Genomic DNA, 16,675 nt, shown 5'->3' with positions numbered 1-16,675 from the left:
AGACCCAGACAATTGGGACGTCCAAAAGCAGTCCCTGGGTGGGTAAAAGAATACCTCGTGATAGGGCCGTCAAACAGCCCTTTCCTACAGGTGAGCCACCGCCGCCTGAAGGACTTGTCTACCTAGGCCGGCATCCGCCGAAGCGTAGGTATGCACCTGATAATGCTTGGTAAAAGTGTGCAGACTCGACCAGGTAGCCGCCTGGCACACCTGCTGAGCCGTAGCCTGGTGCCGTAATGCCCAGGACGCACCCACGGCTCTGGTAGAATGGGCCTTCAGTCCTGATGGAATCGGAAGCCCAGCAGAACGGTAGGTGTGAAGAATTGGTTCCTTGATCCAACGCGCAAGGGTGGATTTGGAAGCTTGCGACCCTTTACGCTGACCAGCGACAAGGACAAAGAGTGCATCCGAGCGGCGCAGAGGCGCCGTGCGGGAAATGTAGATCCTGAGTGCTCTCACCAGATCCAATAAATGCAAACCCTTTTCAAATTGGTGAACTGGATGCGGACACAAAGACGGTAAAGTGATATCTTGATTGAGATGAAAGGAAGATACCACCTTGGGAAGAAATTCTGGAATTGGACGCAGAACTACCTTGTCCTGGTGAAACACCAGGAATGGAGATCTGCATGATAACGCCGCCAGCTCGGACACTCTCCGAAGAGACGTGACCGCCACTAGAAAGGCCACTTTCTGTGAAAGACGAGAAAGGGAAACCTCCTTCATAGGCTCGAAAGGCGGCTTTTGGAGAGCAATTAGAACCTTGTTCAGGTCCCAGGGCTCCAACGGCCGCTTGTAAGGGGGGACGATATGACAAACCCCTTGCAGGAACGTGCGTACCTGAGGAAGTCGCGCCAGGCGTTTCTGAAAAAATACAGATAGCGCGGAGACTTGACCCTTAAGGGAGCCAAGCGACAAACCTTTTTCCAACCCAGACTGCAGGAAGGAAAGAAAAGTAGGCAATGCAAAAGGCCAGGGAGAAACTCCCTGAGCAGAGCACCAAGATAGGAATATCCTCCACGTTCTGTGGTAGATCTTGGCGGAGGATGGCTTCCTAGCCTGTCTCATGGTGGCAACCACTTCATGAGATAAACCTGAGGCCGCTAGGATCCAGGACTCAATGGCCACACAGTCAGGTTCAGGGCCGCAGAATTCAGATGGAAAAACGGCCCTTGAGACAGCAAGTCTGGACGGTCTGGTAGTGCCCACGGATGGCCTACCGTGAGGTGCCACAGATCCGGGTACCACGACCTCCTTGGCCAGTCTGGAGCGACGAGAATGGCGCGGCGGCAGTCGGACCTGATTTTGCGGAGCACTCTGGGCAACAATGCCAGAGGTGGGAACACATACGGTAGCCGGAACTGCGACCAATCTTGAACTAAGGCGTCTGCCGCCAGAGCTCGGTGATCGTGAGACCGTGCCATGAAAACCGGGACCTTGTTGTTGTGCCGTGATGCCATCAGGTCGACGTCCGGCATCCCCCAGCGGCGACAGATCTCCTGAAACACGTCCGGGTGAAGAGACCATTCCCCTGCGTCCATGCCCTGGCGACTGAGAAAGTCTGCTTCCCAGTTTTCTACGCCTGGGATGTGAACTGCGGATATGGTGGATGCCGTGTCTTCCACCCACGTCAGAATCCGCCGGACTTCCTGGAAGGCTTGCCGACTGCGTGTTCCCCCTTGGTGGTTGATGTATGCCACCGCTGTGGAGTTGTCCGACTGAATTCGGATCTGCTTGCCTTCCAGCCACTGTTGGAAGGCTTGTAGGGCAAGATAGACTGCTCTGATCTCCAGAACATTGATCTGAAGGGTGGACTCTTTCCGAGTCCACGTACCTTGAGCCCTGTGGTGGAGAAACACTGCTCCCCACCCTGATAGACTCGCATCTGTCGTGACCACCGCCCAGGATGGGGGTAGGAACGACTTTCCTTTTGACAATGAGGTGGGAAGAAGCCACCACCGGAGAGATTCCTTGGCTGCCTGAGAGAGGGAGACCTCCCTGTCGAGGGACGTCGACTTCCCGTCCCATTGGCGGAGAATGTCCCATTGTAGTGGACGCAGATGAAACTGCGCAAAAGGAACTGCTTCCATTGCTGCTACCATCTTCCCTAGGAAGTGCATGAGGCGCCTCAAGGGGTGCGACTGGCTCTGAAGGAGAGATTGCACCCCTATCTGTAGCGAGCACTGTTTGTCCAGTGGAAGTTTCACTATCGCTGAGAGAGTATGAAACTCCATGCCAAGATATGTTAGTGATTGGGTCGGGGTTAGATTTGACTTTGAAAAGTTGATAATCCACCCGAAACTCTGGAGAGTCTTCAGTGCCACGTTCAGGCTGTGTTGGCATGCCTCTTGAGAGGGTGCCTTGATAAGTAGATCGTCCAAATACGGGATCACGGAGTGACCTTGCGAGTGCAGGACTGCTACTACTGCTGCCATGACCTTGGTGAAGACCCGAGGGGCTGTCGCCAGCCCGAAAGGTAGAGCTACGAACTGCAGGTGTTCGCTTCCTATAACGAAGCGTAGAAAACGCTGATGCTCTGGCGCAATTGGCACGTGGAGATAAGCATCCTTGATGTCTATTGATGCTAGGAGATCTCCTTGAGACATTGAGGCGATAACGGAGCGGAGAGATTCCATCCGGAACCTCCTGGTTTTTACGTGTTTGTTGAGCAGCTTTAGATCCAGGACGGGACGGAACGACCCGTCTTTCTTTGGCACCACAAACAAATTGGAGTAAAAACCGTGACCTTGTTCCTGAAGAGGAACAGAAGTCACCACTCCTTCCGCCTTTAGAGCGGACACCGCTTGTAGCAGAGCATCGGCTCGGTCGGGCGGTGGGGAAGTTCTGAAGAAGCGAGTTGGAGGACGAGAGCTGAACTCTATCCTGTACCCGTGAGACAGAATGTCTCTCACCCAACGGTCTTTGACCTGTGACAGCCAAATGTCGCCAAAGCGGGAGAGCCTGCCACCGACCAAGGATGCGGAGAGAGGAGGTTGAGAGTCATGAGGAAGCCGTCTTGGTAACGGTTCTTCCGGCTGGCTTTTTTGGGCGTGATTGAGTCCGCCAAGAATCTGAGCCCCTCTGATCCTTTTGAGTCCTTTTGGACGAGTAGAATTGGGACCTGCCTGAGCCTCGAAAGGACCGAAAACCAGACTGTCCCCTCCTCTGTTGGGGTTTGTTTTGTCTGGGCTGAGGTAAGGATGAATCCTTACCCTTGGAGTGTTTAATGATTTCATCCAAACGCTCACCAAACAATCGGTCACGAGAAAAAGGCAAACTGGTTAAGCACTTCTTGGAAGAAGAATCTGCCTTCCATTCTCTCAACCACAGGGCTCTGCGTAAAACCACAGAGTTGGCTGACGCCACCGCCGTACGGCTCGTAGAGTCTAGGACAGCATTAATCGCGTAAGACGCGAATGCAGACATTTGAGAGGTCAAGGGTGCCACCTGCGGAGCAGATGTACGTGTGACCGTGTCGACCTGTGTAAGGCCAGCTGAAATAGCTTGGAGTGCCCATACGGCTGCGAATGCTGGCGCCAACGACGCTCCAATAGCTTCATAGATGGATTTTAACCAGAGCTCCATCTGTCTGTCAGTGGCATCTTTAAGTGCCGCCCCATCTTCCACTGCAACTAGAGATCTGGCTGCAAGCCTGGAGATTGGAGGGTCCACCTTGGGACACTGTGTCCAGCCCTTGACCACGTCAGGGGGAAAAGGATAGCGTGAATCTTTAAGCCGTTTGGAAAAACGCTTATCTGGATAAGCGTGGTGTTTCTGGATTGCGTCTCTAAAGTCAGAGTGGTCCAGAAAAGTGCTTAATTTACGCTTGGGATACCTGAAATGGAATTTCTCCTGCTGTGAAGCTGCCTCCTCCGCAAGAGGAGCTGGTGGAGAAATATCTAACATCTTATTGATGGACGCTATAAGATCATTCACTATGGCGTCACCATCCGGGGTATCTAGATTGAGAGCGGCCCCAGTATCAGAATCCTGATCAGTTACATCCGCCTCATCACACAGAGAGTCGTCCCGCTGGGACCCTGACCAGTGTGATGAAGTTGAGGGTCGCTCATAGCGAACCCGCTTAGGTTGTCTGGGACTGTCGTCCGAGTCAGAGCCGTCACCCTGGGGTGCATGTGACACCCCCGGAGCTAGGAAGTGGTCCAGCTGAGGGGGACAAGGTGGCAATGAATCAACAGTGCCCATGGTCTGAGTTACTGGTCTAGACTGCAATGTTTCAAGAATTTTAGACATAGTCATAGACAATCTGTCAGCAAAAGCTGCAAACTCCGTCCCTGTCACCTGGACAGCATTCACAGGTGGTTCTCCCTGGGTCACCTCTAGCAGCGGCCCCGGCTGAGCAATTGCCACAGGGGCCGAGCACTGCACACAATGGGGGTCAGTGGAACCTGCCGGTAGAGTAGCCCCACATGCGGTACAAGCAGCATATAAAGTCCGTGCCTTGGCACTTTTGCTTTTTGCGGACGACATGCTGATGTCTCCTTGAGAAATCTAAGGAGGGTATATAGCAGAAAATCACCAGCGACTGTACAGTGCAAAGTATTGCCAGCACAAAATACAAAGTACACTATGGCACAAGTGGGGGAGAGCCCTTGAGGGCTGCTTACCGCCCGCTGAAAAGCGGGTGTGAGGTCGTAGAATCCCTTGTCTGAGTCTCCCCGTCTCCCCTCTGCAGCTCAGCATGCAGGCAGGAATGGCTGCCGGCGTCCTGTGAAGAGGGGCGGACCGTGGGCGTCACAAACAAAGTGCGGGAAACTGCGTCCCACTGTGCCTAGTGTGAGGGCTGGAGTATGTAAAACAGACTCCAGCTCTTAGCGCTGCTGGTCTGTACAGCGTCCCGCCCTCCTCCTGACTGGCAGGTCTGGGGGCGGGAACGATACGAACTAGGCCGCAAAAGCCGGGGACTGTAGTAATCTAGCGCGGCCGTCATATATGCACGGCCAGCGCGGAAGTCCCCGGCGCACCACAAATCCCAGCCGCGACGCAGTAAAAACTGACCCCCGCGGCCGGATCGGCCGATCGTACTAAGTCACCTCACTCAGCAGAGCTGTAGTGAGTAACGGCACAAGCGCAGCAGCGCTGTTTACCCCGGCGCACTAACACACCCAGCAATGCTGCAGTGTGCGTGCGATAAGCACGGGGACACGGAGTACCTTGATGGAGCAGGGTCCTGTCCCTGAGGAAACTCCGTTCCGTATCCAGCAGATCCTCCAGGGGCTGTGGATGGAGCACGGCCTCAGTGCCCGGAGACCGGTAAAGTCCCACTTCACCCAGAGCCCTAATGGGGATGGGGAAGGAATCAGCATGTGGGCTCCAGCCTCCGTACCCGCAATGGGTACCTCAACCTTAACAAACACCGCCGACAGAAAGTGGGGTGAGAAGGGAGCATGCTGGGGGCCCTGTTATGGGCCCTCTTTTCTTCCATCCGACATAGTCAGCAGCTGCTGCTGACTAAACAGTGGAGCTATGCGTGGATGTCTGGCCTCCTTCGCACAAAGCATAAAACTGAGGAGCCCGTGATCCCACGGGGGGGTGTATAGCCAGAAGGGGAGGGGCCTTACACTTTTAAGTGTAGTACTTTGTGTGGCCTCCGGAGGCAGTAGCTATACACCCAATTGTCTGGGTCTCCCAATTAGGAGCGACAAAGAAAAGAGAAATCGCTGGAATAATGGATATGTATTTGATTTTTAAAGCACACAGAAACGCAAGAAAAAAATGCACTGTGTGAATGAGATTTTAGAAACCTGGTACTGAATCGGGTCCAAAGCGCTTTACAATAAGACTGGAGTATCGCACCGCGTTCCTGATGGACGTGCAGGAATAAGATGCATCTGACTCATTTACAGAAGCACGGCAATTAGTTAACTTGGCGCTTTTTATGATTAGCGCGCGCCTCCGTGCGCCTCACCAGCTATGTTACTCTAGTCAGTAAGTTAGGCCACAACTTTTGATGAATCTAGATAGGTTTATCGGAGGGTTTCGCTGCGCCCTGTCCGCTGATGCTCCGCCTACTTTGGCGGATATGGTTGGAACTGACGTGAACCTCCAAAAGTCACAAAATGAGGGTTCTGCCAAACCTTTGCAGCTTTTTATTGTGTTTTATGGCAGAAATCTGGAGAAAACACCTTGATGAATCAGAACCGTAGCTTTTATGCACAAAAGAAGGTCAGGAAAAAAACGCATTGCAGATACCAGGTGTGAACAACGCCTTATGGTTTGTTACAATTTCCTTTAGTCTCTCTGAGAGTCCATGTTGATGCGTTTACCTGTACTGATACATTGTAACAAACACGACAGGAGAACACTTTCTGATGTTGATGTCTCCAGCTCAGAGAGGAGTGTCCTGAATACAATAGAACAAACCCTCAGCTGTGTGAAGTGTTAGGTCTGGATGTAAACAGTGAATGTTTCCTCCCCACTGCTGCTGCCTGATGTGGCGTCACATTGGTGACACTGTCCATGAACCCCTGTAATATGGGGGCGCCTCTAATATGTGGGCGCGAGCGTGAGGATACTGAGGATACTGAGTAACACAAGGAGCCGCAGGGATTTGGGTGGATGTCACGCTTGGCTCTTTCCTGCCATCTAGTGTCCAATTTGGAGCTTGCACCCTGTCATTGCATTGTGTGGTTGGCATAGTCTTATGTGCATGGGTTCTGCCCTACATACTCTTTACCCGGGAGCATTGCCCTAAACCTGCGGGGTCTCTGCACGGAGCATCCGTACTCCCCCATTCTGTGGTCTGGATTGTATCTTTTTGAATTGTCACACTTGTTCAAATTTTTGGCTATAATTTTTGTTTTAACAGCCGATGTGAATATAATGTGAATGTAATCATTTCCCATCATGCACCATTCCAGGCCGCCATATTTACATAATGATAGTGTAGGGGAAGAAATAAAGAGTCTGACATCTGACAACTATTGTCGGGGCGGCCGTTCCTGTACACCATTACTGTCGGTGCGGGCATTCTCTGTACACAGTCACTGTCGGTGCGGGCCGTTCCTGTACACCATTACTGTCGGTGCAGGCATTCTCTGTACACAGTCACTGTCGGTGCAGGCATTCTCTGTACACAGTCACTGTCGGTGCGGGCCGTTCCTGTACACCATTACTGTCGGTGCAGGCATTCTCTGTACACAGTCACTGTCGGTGCAGGCCGTTCCTGTACACCATTACTGTCGGTGCGGGCATTCTCTGTACACAGTCACTGTCGGTGCGGGCCGTTCCTGTACACCATTACTGTCGGTGCGGGCATTCTCTGTACACAGTCACTGTCGGTGCGGGCCGTTCCTGTACACCATTACTGTCGGTGCGGGCATTCTCTGTACACAGTCACTGTCGGTGCAGGCATTCTCTGTACACAGTCACTGTCGGTGCAGGCCGTTCCTGTACACCATTACTGTCGGTGCGGGCCGTTCCTGTACACCATTACTGTCGGTGCGGGCCGTTCCTGTACACCATTACTGTCGGTGCAGGCATTCTCTGTACACAGTCACTGTCGGTGCAGGCCGTTCCTGTACACCATTACTGTCGGTGCAGGCATTCTCTGTACACAGTCACTGTCGGTGCAGGCATTCTCTGTACACAGTCACTGTCGGTGCGGGCCGTTCCTGTACACCATTACTGTCGGTGCAGGCATTCTCTGTACACAGTCACTGTCGGTGCAGGCATTCTCTGTACACAGTCACTGTCGGTGCGGGCCTTTCCTGTACACCATTACTGTCGGTGCAGGCATTCTCTGTACACAGTCACTGTCGGTGTGGGCAATCCCTGTACACAGTCACTGTCGGTGCGGGTGGTCCCTGTACACCACTGTCACTGTTGGTGCGGTCGGTCTCTGTATGTACGCAGTCACTATCGGTGTGCACTGTCACTTTACTTATGTGATGTCTCTTTCAGCACCCGTACCCAACAGAGGACGAGAAGCGGCAGATCGCTGCACAGACAAACCTCACACTATTGCAAGTCAATAACTGGTAAGTGACTTATGCCGTGCGGCAAATTACATCCCCAACAGCACAGTGGGGGCGGCCGCTTCTGGAAGGTCCATGTACACAGATACACGTTTTATTTGGTGCTGGAGAACAGGCCGGAGCGGACAGGAAAAACTGCAGCAAAATCTAATCCATAATGCTCAGATCTGCTGCAGAAAATCCTGCTCATGTGAATGGCGTCTTAAATACTCCACTTGCCTTTATTGTACTGTATTTTCCAGATTTTGGGGTGTAGGTTCTGCATCAAAAATTCGCAATGTAACTGAGCTCCACAACAATAGATTTCTTTTTTGCTTCGATCTGAAGAACCAATGTTGTATGGAAGATAAAATGTGATATTCCCGAGGGATCACCGAGATAAAAGAAGCAATAGTTTATGCACGGAGGGGATTCTATGGAGTTTATTCTGGGGGACTTTACTTGCTGCCTATTGATGTGTCCTTGTCACCCCGGGCCACAGTGCCAGTAACAGCAACGACCACAAGGAAGCAGCGTTTCTAAAGTAATTAGTCATTTGTGTGAAATGTGACCCCTTTTTATTAAAGGGATTGGTTTAATTTATGGATATGGATATTGGTTATATTTAAAAAAAAAAAATGTTGTGTCCTGCACTGATGACGTTCCTGACTGCCTCAATCACAGTCATGTGTTAAGGGGGCTTTACATGCAGCAACATCGCTGACGAGATGTTATTGGGGTCACGTAATTCGTGACACACATCCGGCCTCGTTAGCGACGTCGTTACGTGTGAAACGTACGAACGACCGCTAACGATCAAAAATACTCACCTTATCGTTGATACGTCGTTCTAATCCCAAATATCGTTGCTGGTGCTGGACGCAGGTTGTTCGTCGTTCCTGAGGCAGCACAAATCGCTACGTGTGACACCGCAGGAACGACGAACAACACCTTACCTGCGTTCTCTGGCAACGAGGTGGGCGTCACTTTCTTTTGGCTGCTCTCCGCCCCTCTGCTTCTATTGGACGGCTGTCGCTGTGACGCCGCATGACCCGCCCCCTTAGAAAGGAGGCAGTTTGCCAGCCACAGTGACGTTGCAGGGAAGGTAAGTGCGTGTGACGGGGACTAGCGATATTGTGCGCCACGGGCAGTGCCCGTGACGCACAAAAGATGGGGGCAGGTGCTTTTACGAGCGACATCGCTAGCGATGTCACTGCGTGTAAAGCACCCTTTAGTCGAGGACATCCTTGCAGGACTTACTGGCAGGGAGGGAGCACCATGGGGGTTGTGGATTTATTAGGTAAGATAACACCTTTTTCATTATTTGACTCAATTTTTCCCCCTGTGCCCAATTTTTGAATATGATAATCCTTTAATAAAGAGTAATCTGACCTGGATCTATTCACACTGCATCGCCACAGGGACAAAACAGATTAGTGATGGACACACGTTGTATACCATATTTTTCGCTTTATAAGACACACCTGATTATAAGACGCACCCCCAAATTTGGTGAAGGAATAGAGAATTTTTTAATAAATGGGGTCCATCTTATAAAGCCAGTGTCCGTCTAACAAATCATATAGGGTATATGTCCCTCATAGCCCCCCCATCCTAAAATTAGCCCCCTTAATCTGGATATGGCCACCTTATATTGAATATAGCCCCCTTGTAATGGCACACGTCCCCCAGTGATGCCACATGTCCCCTATGGCTGGCACACGGCCTCCTGGGGCTGGCACACAGCCCCCTGTGTTAGATATCACCCCCATGCTGCTGCTTTTAGTAAAATAAACTCTTTCCTTACTTTCTCCAGCACTGTGCTCCCTCGTGTCCCCCTCTGTGCGGTTGAGCTCCGGCCTCCTGCCTGCATTTCCTGGTTCTCGGTGCCGGTCATGTGATCGGCACAGCAGAGTGATATCATCTCTGCGTGCATGATTACAGCAGCAGGAGGGAGACCGGGGAGACATGCAAAGAGTTTTTTATTTTACTATTGCCAGCAGCATGGGGGCCATATCTAACACAGGGGGGCATATCCGATCAAAGGGGAGCACAGGCACATATAATATGCGCCGCTCCCCCAGCCCGTCACCGCGGTGCGGTTTCAGCACCACGGTGATGGACAGTGGCTGTGCATATTATATGAGTGAGAGCAGGAGATCTAACGCTGCAGCCTTCACCAGCTCACCAGCCTCTACCAGCCTCCCTCAGCCACCAGCACCGCTCCAGAGTGGCCCCCACCTCCCCTGGACCCTGCAGTATATAATCCGTATATTCGGATTATAAGACGCACCCCCTACTTTCCCCCAAAATTTGGGGGAACAAAAGTGCGTCTTATAAAGCGAAAAATACGGTAAATAGGACGAGGATCAGAAGGGTTAAAGCCTCTGGATATTAATAGAATTGTTTTTTATTTATTGAAGGAAATCAGATATCTTTAAAATAAAGAAAGTTTAGGAATTGTTATAAAATGTCAGAACTTTTCATTCTAGTCTTTCCACTTCTGCTGTTTTGTATTATTGGAGCTAGTTATGAGCTCCCTCTGGTGGACACAATTCTAATTACCAGTCTGGCTTTATTTCCATCCACTCAGCATTGATCACATTCTTTTGTAGGTTTATTAATGCCAGGAGGCGCATCCTGCAGCCAATGTTAGATGCCAGTAATCCAGACCCTGCACCAAAAGCAAAGAAGATAAAGTCTCAGCACCGGCCAACCCAGCGGTTCTGGCCCAACTCAATCGCAGCCGGAGTGTTACAGCAACAAGGTGCGTGCTGGAGTCACAGGATGCGGATTGTAAGGGCAAAGCATCCTCCATATTACTCAGACACCGCAGCTCTGTGCCTTACACAGCAGCTCACATTCTCCGCCATGAGGTTGTGACACCAGATCACTATAGTCACCCAGAATGCAATGTCGCCTCTTCTATCTCAGACCTTTCCTCCTGAACATATGGGGCTGACATAGGAGGGACAGAAGCCGAAACATTGCATTACGGGTAAACATTCAGATTACTGGTATTTTCCCCTTTGGAGTGTTGCAGTCTGCGCCCTTCTCTAACAGCGCCCATAGAGGATAAATAAAACAACATAGGTCAAATGCAGCAATTTCAGCAGGACCCAGCGATCTTGTGTGTGGGGGTCACCCGACTCCCCCAATGTTTTGTGTCAGAGAAGGATGGGGCATGCTGCATTCCAGTGCCCTATACTTTTCTTCTCAGGAGATATAGGCAGACGTCAGAGGAATCTCACTCCACTAAAATCCAGAAAGTAAATGATGAATTCCATTTTTTCACCATTTCACCCATTTGGATTTTTTTCTAATTCTTCAGTACATTATCTGACAAAATGAATGGTATCATTTAAAATTACAAGTCCTACAAAAAAAATATAGCTTTCCCGACAAAAAAATAAAGTTATGGTTTTTGAAACCAGAAGAGGAATAAATGGGAGGCACAAAAAAAATTACGGTAATCATTTTCGTGTTAAGGCCCAATGTTTACATTTCTCGGCACAGTTAGGCTACGTGGGCACTGGGCATTTTTTGCTGCATTTTTGCGCGTTATTCGGGTGCGTTTTTGGGCTTTAAATTGCATGACTTAGCTTCCCCAGCAAAGTGTTTTCATTTTTGCTGTCCGCACACAGCTTTTTTTTTTTAAGCTAAAAATGGACATGTCAACTCTTTTCTGCGTTTTCCACCCATGCAATGCATTGGAAAAACGCAGAGATCAGAAATGCACTGAAACGCAATAAAAACGCAGCGTTCAAAAAAAGCAATGTGCGCACATAGCCTTACTCAGTTGCACCGCGTACATTTAGTGCCATTCTGCTGTTTTCCAGGTTCTGTGAACATCGACAACCTGCAGTCTCTGTCGTCGGACGCCCTGTCAATGCAGCAGGCCATGATGAGTGCACATGACGACTCGCTGGATGGAACAGAAGAGGAGGATGAGGAAGAGGAGGAGATGGAAGAGGATGAACTGGAGGAGGACAGTGAAGATCTCCAGACGACAAACGTCAGCGACCTGGGCTTAGAACAAAGTGACTCCCTGGAGTAGCAAACCGGAGACCTGCACCCCCTTCTGCAATATTACGCCTCCCAGGCTGAGGGTCTATCGATATGTAATGGCCTCTGGTCTACCTGTCTCTGACTGACTGAAGCCCACGGCCTGCACTTGCTCGGAGTAATGTCCGCCCTCTGCACATTTCGGTGGACCAGAGCCGGCCGTGATGTGACTTCACCTCTCTGCTCCCATTAACAAAAAGGACACGTAAGCCGAGACACTAATGTCTTGTTCTTCAGACAGAAGGATGTAAACAGTCGTCTCTCCGGCCCCGTCTGGTGGCGGCCGCTCCCCGCTCCGGCTGTTATTTAAGTGACGGACACATGTTTACAGAGCCACATGTTGTGGCCACATTGGTTTCCTGTTTTGTTTTTTTAAGAACTGAAGATGTTTTTAGGTCAAGTTTTTTTCTGTATTATTGACTGAATGCTAATGAAATATTTCCTCAGTTTTCTGTCGGAGGACGGCTGTATGTATAGATATGCCGGACTGGCACATGTGTATCTATATGTACATGGATAAAACCTCTCATCTCTAGAACAAAAATATCAAGCATTTGTGTGTAAATTCTGGGACCGCACTCCCCTGCCCCGATCTTTCAGATAACGGACTATTATCAGACTCATCTATTTTGGCAACTAAACTGTTTTATGAAATTTCCATATAAACAGAGTATGACAATTATAGAGCGGCCTGTGGCTTCACATTCTGTACTGCGGCCAGGAGGAGGGTGCACAGGACCGGTGCCGGGGCAAGTGGTGGGTACACAGGACCGGTGCCAGGGCATGTGCTGGGTACACAGGATGGGCGCCGGGGCATGTGGTGGGTACACAGGACCGGTGCCGGGGCATGTGGTGGGTACACAGGATGGGCGCCAGTGTATGTGGTGGGTACACAGGATTGGCGCTGGAGAATGTGGTGGGTACACAGGACCGGTGCCGGGGCATGTGCTGGGTACACAGGATGGGCGCCGGGGAATGTGGTGGGTACACAGGATGGGCGCCAGTGTATGTGGTGGGTACACAGGATTGGCGCTGGAGAATGTGGTGGGTACACAGGACCGGTGCCGGGGCATGTGCTGGGTACACAGGATGGGCGCCGGGGAATGTGGTGGGTACACAGGATGGGCGCCAGGGTATGTGGTGGGTACACAGGATTGGCGCCGGAGAATGTGGTGGGTACACAGGATTGGCGCCGGGGCATGTGGTGGGTACACAGGATGGGCGCTGGGGAATGTGGTGGGTACACAGGACCGGTGACGGGGCATGTGCTGGGTACACAGGATGGGCGCCAGGGTATGTGGTGGGTACACAGGACGGGTGCCGGGGCATGTGGTGGGTACACAGGATGGGCGCTGGGGAATGAGCTGTATACACAGGACCAATGCCGGGGGAATGTGGTGTCTGCCAGAGTAAGCGGCATAAATTGGGGAGGCGTTACCTGGCAGTAATGTACACCTAGTCATGGAGACGTGCCCTATATTTAATTCTAGAACCAAAGTCAGCAATGCAAAGTCTGAGTCTGGAGAGAGAAAAAAAAAATGTCGGCCAGTGCTCTGATGCCATTGATTATTGTTCATTTTCATGACATTTTTTTCCCCCACATCAGAGAAAAAACGATCACTCAGATGACCCTTGGAACAAAATCAGTGACCACTTTTATTGTATATGAAGAAAGCTGATTTCTGAATAAGCCCTAATGGTAAAAGCACAAGGGTAACGGTCGCGGAGCTGCAGAGGCAGATTCTGTTCTGTACATTGGGTGGTTATCTGCATTTTTCACCATTTAAAATTGCAAGGGACAAAATTCACAGTAATATTTGCAGCAGAAATTGCCATGATACGGATGCTTCTTAAAATTGCATTCACATTGCTGATAGTGTTCTTTACAGGTGATTCTCACTCCAGAAAATCAGCCGCAGCTACACCCCAGGGGCACGAACCCAAGAGAGAGCGCCCAATCATCTCCTCTATGTGCAGTCCCAGCAGCTGAAAGGTCTGATCAGAGCCATGACTCTGCTGATCACTGCTGTATAACGATTGTTCACCAGACAGGTGTACACTGAACAATCAAGCAAACAACGCTTGTAGTCACACCTTGTATTTGGGCATTACATTTCTCACTTGTCAGCAGCACATCCGTGTGTAAACAGGAACATGGAGCGTCCATTATAAGTGACAAAAGCAGGGTGCGAATAAGAACTAGTACAAACCCTTTATGGCTATGTTCACACAGGGCGTTTTTGCAGTGGTTTTTCCTGACCAAAACCAGATCTTGTGGCAGGAGGTCTCCTGGGAGTCATCTGTGGTTTTGGTGCATTTTCTGGCGTTTTTGCAGCATTTTTTTTTTTTTATCCTGTAGGTGGTTTCAATGCAAAAGCGCTGCAAAGAATTGACACGCTCATTTTTTGAATAACGCAGCAAAAACGCAGGTGGTTGACAAAATTATCAGGAAAATCCTAGAGGTGTTTGTATGTGCGTGCATGAGACTTCAGAAATCTCAGAGTTTGCTGGGACTGTAAGAAGGAATGTTTTATTACCATGGACAGTGCTGCAAAAATGCCCTGTGTGAACATAGCCTAATAGAATATGTGAAAACATCGCTCAGGGCTTGTTTTGGGGCAGTTTATCTGCATAAAAGACGGTTCCACACTAAATCCAGCAGATGGCGCTGCAGACGTCTCGTTTTGAGCATTAGTTTAGGGCCCTCCACTCCTCTCAATTCATCCACCTTTAGACTTTTTAAAACTGTGTTCACATATGTAGGTTTGGCTGCAGTTTTTGCACAATTGTGAGTGAAAACATAAGAGGCCCAGGGGTGCGAGTGCCTTCCAAGCTGAAAGCATATGGTAACTTCACATATGCCCCTCAATCAGAGGACAGCCCTACGAGCGCCCAATAATGACAGAAAACACGGCAAACATTCACTACATGGGATTTATTTCATATCATCTAATACATGGCAAGACACATTCTAATACACTACAATGTACAGAGACCTCCTCGTGTCAGACGTCGCCCCCTCCTGTCTGGAGACGGTAATACTCGCAGGGACACTCATCGCCCACAGGAAGCCGCCATTAAAGCTATTTGTTGGCAACAAACATGACTGTTACACAGGACCCCGAATCTCTCCATAACGTGTTACACAAACAGGTGAACATCTCAGCAAGATGAGGGGAAAATGAGTAATAAGATACAAGGAGCGGACGCCCAAAACACTGTCACAGGTAAATGCCCTGAAGGTCTTGGCAGCAAGTGGCCACTTACAATACTACAGATGAGTTATATCACAGGAAATCCAATGTGGATCCATTATCCGCTGCCCAGGCCGCCGTCATTCCTCCACCTCACAGAGTAAGGTACCGAGCCGTCGTCTCTACTAATACGTAACAAAACTATTGCCCCAAAATCCCACTTTACATCATGAGGTAGGTAGAGTTCTACCACAAGGCATCTGACTGCTACTGGTGGCCAGCAGGGGGCAGAAATCTTGGCAGAAAACTAACCAAAGAGCTCATGGGTAACACAAAATAGCACGGGGTTAATTCCATGTTTCTCTGATCACATGGTGGTTAAATCGATGAGAAAGCAATAGGTAATAATCAATACCGGCCTGTAATCTGATTAATTCAATGCAAATTTATATGTTATGTCATGCAGTCCTGATGTGACATGAACGTCCTCCCTGGTCCTCCGCCCGGGGGGGGTGGGGGTGCACGTTAGGTGGGGCATAGCACTGAAAGAGAAAAGGACACAGGTCATTGCACAGACGCCATCATCACACGCTATTCAGTGGCACAATTGTCAGTGCGCAATACAACTTCACACAACTTTTTATTTTTAAACACTTAACAATATGCAAGTTTGATATTTGTCGTAATCGTCCTGGTCCACGTTTCCAAGTCATTGTATTAAGAAATGAACGCTGGAAAAATACAAACCCACCCCCCCCTCAATTTTTTTTTATCCCCTTTTCCTCTGCAATAAAAAAAAAATCTACAGGTATGGCTGCGGAAAAGTAAAAGTTCTGCCCCAGGGTAGCCGGGAAAGAAAAAGCAAATGCAAACTTTCAGCAAAGTGGTCCTCAAGGCGGGGAACAAAATAAGAAGCTCGCCCAGTTCTCAGCGCTGACTTCCCACCAATGCCGTGGTCCTAGTGATGTGACGTGAACAGTGCGTGCAGCCGCTCAGTGCGGAGGATGATGATGAGATCGGTGACACGCGCTGTTCACACCACTCCTGTAGGCACAACACTGACATCGCAGCAGTGGTGGAAAGCGAGGGCTGGGTCTAATGAGTTGGTAATTTTATGTACTTTACAGACGTCCGTGACCACTTTACTAGACATGGACATCCCCTTGAACAAATGCAAACGTTTTAAAGTACAATTAAGACAGTATAACATTTAAGGTATGCCTTAGTGACGAGCGAGCGTGCAGTCACCACTGCTAGTTACCCCATTGAGCATCAAGGTTCTCGAGCGCAAATTGAATAGAATGGAAGTCAATGGGAACCTCGTGCATTTTTAAACTCTGATGCTTGATGGAGTAACGCGCAGTGGCGAGCACGCTCACTCATCACCTGTATGCACACTCCTGTCCTTCTGCCAGAATGCCATTAAGGTGCATGTCTTAT

The 16,675-nt window shown here is 49.9% G+C and overlaps 2 protein-coding genes across 13 annotated transcripts in view; one reads left to right on the top strand and one right to left on the bottom strand.

Moving 5' to 3' along the window:
- The window catches only part of PKNOX2 (PBX/knotted 1 homeobox 2), a 410,686-nt gene extending 397,961 nt beyond the window's left edge, over positions 1 to 12,725 (top strand). For all 8 annotated transcript variants that reach the window (XM_075328081.1, XM_075328085.1, XM_075328082.1 and 5 more), the window contains 3 exons: positions 7,924 to 8,000; positions 10,592 to 10,743; positions 11,816 to 12,725. In XM_075328081.1, coding sequence (XP_075184196.1) covers positions 7,924 to 8,000; positions 10,592 to 10,743; positions 11,816 to 12,033 — 447 coding nt within the window. In that variant the 3' untranslated portion in view covers positions 12,034 to 12,725. The remainder of the gene's footprint in view (positions 1 to 7,923; positions 8,001 to 10,591; positions 10,744 to 11,815) is intronic.
- Positions 12,726 to 14,961: 2,236 nt separating this feature from the next.
- The window catches only part of FEZ1 (fasciculation and elongation protein zeta 1), a 143,563-nt gene continuing 141,849 nt past the window's right edge, over positions 14,962 to 16,675 (bottom strand). For all 5 annotated transcript variants that reach the window (XM_075328086.1, XM_075328087.1, XM_075328088.1 and 2 more), the window contains one exon: positions 14,962 to 15,777. In XM_075328086.1, coding sequence (XP_075184201.1) covers positions 15,761 to 15,777 — 17 coding nt within the window. In that variant the 3' untranslated portion in view covers positions 14,962 to 15,760. The remainder of the gene's footprint in view (positions 15,778 to 16,675) is intronic.

This window comes from Anomaloglossus baeobatrachus, chromosome 11 (assembly GCF_048569485.1).
Source record: "Anomaloglossus baeobatrachus isolate aAnoBae1 chromosome 11, aAnoBae1.hap1, whole genome shotgun sequence".
Lineage (NCBI taxonomy): Eukaryota > Metazoa > Chordata > Amphibia > Anura > Aromobatidae > Anomaloglossus > Anomaloglossus baeobatrachus.
Note: the sequence above shows the minus strand (reverse complement) of the source record. Positions and strands in the feature narration are given on the sequence as shown.